This window comes from Nannospalax galili, unplaced genomic scaffold (genome assembly GCF_000622305.1).
Source record: "Nannospalax galili isolate Female #2095 unplaced genomic scaffold, S.galili_v1.0 scaffold381, whole genome shotgun sequence".
In the NCBI taxonomy this organism is placed as follows: domain Eukaryota; kingdom Metazoa; phylum Chordata; class Mammalia; order Rodentia; family Spalacidae; genus Nannospalax; species Nannospalax galili.
In genome coordinates, this window is record NW_008347312.1 from 2,115,054 (window position 1) to 2,118,952 (window position 3,899).

The 3,899-nt window shown below is 44.1% G+C and overlaps 1 protein-coding gene across 1 annotated transcript in view; it reads right to left on the minus strand.

Moving 5' to 3' along the window:
- Anks4b (ankyrin repeat and sterile alpha motif domain containing 4B) overlaps positions 1-715 on the minus strand; it is a 14,482-nt gene extending 13,767 nt beyond the window's left edge. The window contains exon 1 of the mRNA XM_008843837.2: positions 520-715. Coding sequence (XP_008842059.1) covers positions 520-683 — 164 coding nt within the window. The 5' untranslated portion in view covers positions 684-715. The remainder of the gene's footprint in view (positions 1-519) is intronic.
- Positions 716-3,899: the final 3,184 nt, after the last annotated feature.

Here is a 3,899-nt window from a genome sequence, read left to right on the forward strand (position 1 = left end):
GAGAGAGAGAACTAATAAGGTTAAGATAAATGGAAAGTTCCTTTTATAGCTTGTAAAGCCAGCAATTTCATTCAAGAATCAGGGCTTACACTAGAACTGGAGTACTAATAAAGACAAATTTTAATGACAAAAGTGAAAATATAAAACGAAATATGAAATATGTCATTTGTCTCAACCAAGGTGGATGACTGAGAAGCGAATAAAATGATGGTCTCTTAAATTTCATGGAAAGAATTTTTAAATGCATAGAATGATAATACCCACCCCTCACTGTAACAATGCTTTAGAGTCCAGGGTCTCTCTGCCTGTGTCTAAGATGGCCTACTCCCATGGTGCCCATTCTCAATGGTAAAGAAAGCATTCCTTCCTTAGTCTTGTTGCTTTCTCTCAAGAGCCCACTATTCAGACAGAAAGAGGGCCAAATATCTACATTGACTTCCCTGCCTCTTGCTGCTGCCACTGCTGTTGAAATCCTCCGGTACAGGCTATCAGTAACAGAAATCACTAGGTTGGGCTCACCCTCGACTGCAGATGATTTCTAGGGCCTCCAGGTTCCCATGGTAGGCTGCCAGGAGAGTGGGCGTCATGCCATCTTCATCTGAGAGATTCAGATCGCGCTTGGTAGCCTCCTTCAGAAGCTCCAGGTAGTTGTCACTAGCAGCTTGGTGATAGCGGGTGGACATGTTTCCTGCTCACTGGAGCTTGGCTAGGTACCTTCCTGTCTAGGCAGAGTATGGGCAGATCAACCTTCCTACAGAGCTGGTTAATCAGTGACAAGGAGCGTCACTCCAGGGCAAAGCTCATTCCAGACTGCTTGGAAGACAGCCAGAGGGACCTTAAACACCTGACTTGGACCTTCCTATCTGGAATTTCCTTGACACTCAACACTGAGGCCTGCCATATCCATCGTGGGGGTTTTTGAGGCACATTTAATCTTTGCTATGTCTATTAACAAGTCTTGGATGTAAATACTGGTCATCCAGGTACAGAATGTGGAAAAGAATTTCAAAAAGACTCAGAACTATTTTACTTCACAGGGAGGTCTTTTTAGTAGCTTTAGAGGTGTAATTTGTACAACTTGAAATTTATTCATTTGAAGTATATATCCAACTGTAAATTTACAGTTGTGCAACCATTTGTGAAGAGAGGCTGTGACTGAGAGACCAAGAAAAGAAATGGGGCTCTATCAGAGAATTTCTACACTACAAGTCAGGCTAGAAATGTCTCCAGAGGGGAAGGCGTGGTGGCACACACCTTTAATCCCAGCAGAGGCAGGTGGATCTCTGTGAAGTACGATCATGATGCTGTGGATAAGAAAAGATGTGTTCTCATTTCCCTCTAATCCTAAGTCAGCATTTTCTGTTCCTGTCTTGCTGAAGGTGAAGAATTCACATTGGACAAAGAAAGAATAAGCAAGAAGTCAAGGTTTAATTCATCAGGTAAGAAATCAGAAGCACAAAGTAAATAGACCCTCCTGAGTGGAGTGTGGATTGAGTCGAGGGGTAATGGTAAATATCTGTGTCTACTATCTCAACATTAAGTCTTGGTCTACCATGTTGTGGGTACCTCCCTCCCTTGGTGGGCTGTTGGCCACCTACCCATGAGAACAAAGGGAGCATAAGCGATGAAGGGGGTCAGGATGACCAGTGAGCGCAATGGAAAAGTGTGGGAGAAAAGCTTGAGCCTAGGGTGATATTGTAACTGTCATAGTCACGTGGTTTCTAGGAAACCAGGCTCTGTAATCTGAAACCCAGTATGCTAATGAGGCATCCTGCTCTCTATTCTGTGATAGGACGTTAAGTCTGTTATACTAATAGGATGATGCTAATAAGGTATCCTACTTTCTGTACTGTGATAGGATGCTAAATCTGTTATGCTAATGAGGTATCCTACTTGCTGTGCTGTGATTGGACCACTACCCCTATATAAGCTTGTGCCTTTCTGCAATAAAGCAGACCTGTGTCACTGAACCTGGTCTCCTGTGTCTGAATGGAGCTCTGCTGACACAGTCTCCTCACCAGCCCTGGGGTCCAGGACCGGGCAGAAGCGGCGATGACAGGAGGCAGCACAGGGCAAGCAAAAGATCTGCCTCAGCACCAGGCGAGCAGAAGAGCGGCCTCAGCCCAGTGCAGGCAGAAGTGCGGCCTCAGTCCAGGGCAAGCGGAGGAGCAGCACCCACGAGACCGGAGGAGCTGCCACCACTGGCAGTGACTGCAAAAACTAAGCACATCCAAGGACCACAGAATAGCCACCTCTAAACACAGGAGCAGCTGGGAATCAAACATCGACCAGTCAGGATTGCCTTCCTTTGCATGGCAGGAATTGCATGATGGGAATTGTGTGGTGGGTCAACTGCCCACAGAGGATAGCTCCAACATATCCCACCCCCATTCACCATTATTTCATGCAGTTGGTTTTTGAGTTCTGTTGGTTTTCTCATCGTCGCTGTTAGTGGTATTTTCCATTGAGTTTTTGCAGTGTATCTAACAAACTTGTATTTTTCTAATCTGGCCTGATTTAATCAGTACCCACCAATTGCCCCCTTATAATCCACTGTAAGTACTTTCCCATATTGTTACAAAATCTTCAGTATGTTTGGCTAACAGTCACTAAATTGATGTGAAGTTCTGTTTTTGAAGTCAGTAATTGTTTATTCTGCTTAACTCTTTTCTGTGGAAGTCTCTATTCCAAGAGAAATTATTCACACACTCTGAAGAAGTACACGGCTTTCATGTGCAGGTTCTTCACAATTATAATTAGCTCCAAGGGTCACTGAATTTATTCCTTTTTCCTGTTTCTATGTGAACAGCATTAGAAGCTGCAGAAGCAGCCTGAAGAGCATTATTCAACTGTCAGAAACAAATTTTGGTTTTAGTCCACAGAGAGTGACATATTCAAAGATGACTGTGAATATTTGGCGGGGGGGAGCGGAAATAGGAAAGAAAAATGTCAGGCTGTTCCACATGAGCCTCTGTAATTTAGAGACAACTGCATTAATTAGTGCAGTATGGCTTAGAAGATCTATAGAGATGTATCAAAGAAAAGATTTCTCAAAACTAAAAAAAATTACTTATAATTCTAGTGTCAATCGTATACAAGTCTGCTGTCTGAAAATGATGCTCAGGATAATGGAAAAGAGGATGAGGATGAAGAAGATAAATGATGCAGGAGGAGTGGGAAGATGTGTGCATATGTGTGCAGGAGCCTGTAGAGGCCTTAGAGGCCATCAGATTCCCCTAGAAATCAGAGTTACAGGTGGTTGTGAGCCACCATGTGGGTGCTAGAACCTGAACCCAGGTCCTCAGCAATAGTAGCAAGTACTCAACCGCTGAGCCATCTCTCCAGCCCCTGGATTTATTTTTTAATGACTAAGATCCCGGCAACCTCTTGACATTTCCTAGGGGAAAAACTTCCTTGAGAGAAAAATGGTTGTAGCGCAGAAGCAGAAACAAATCCTCCTGAATGCGAAGCCCCTTCCCACTTCATCCCTTCAAGGTTGGGCTGAGAAGGAGGGTTGAACTCAGAGCTAGAACATCTGGAGTCCTCCTCTCATACAAACATTTGAAAATTGCCGTGTTCTGACTTTTTTCTAGTTCCCTGTCTAGAACTTGTAATGCTAATTACTCTTGCCTTTACTTCTCCTTCACATCTCCTATTCACCAGTCAAGGACTTTCTTTTCCCCTTAGAGATAAGAGTTATGCAATTTGGGAGTCTTTTAGATAGACCCACTGAAGGGGTACTCCAGTTGCCTCACCCTGTGTCCCTGTTCAGCATGAAAGAAGCCAGAGCAGTCTGTGTCCTGAGTACCTGTCCACAAGTTGGGTAATCTCTTCAGAGGATGGTGTGATAAGAATGGGAGGTAGGAATTGGCTAGGCAGTTAGAGTAAAAAGACCCCAA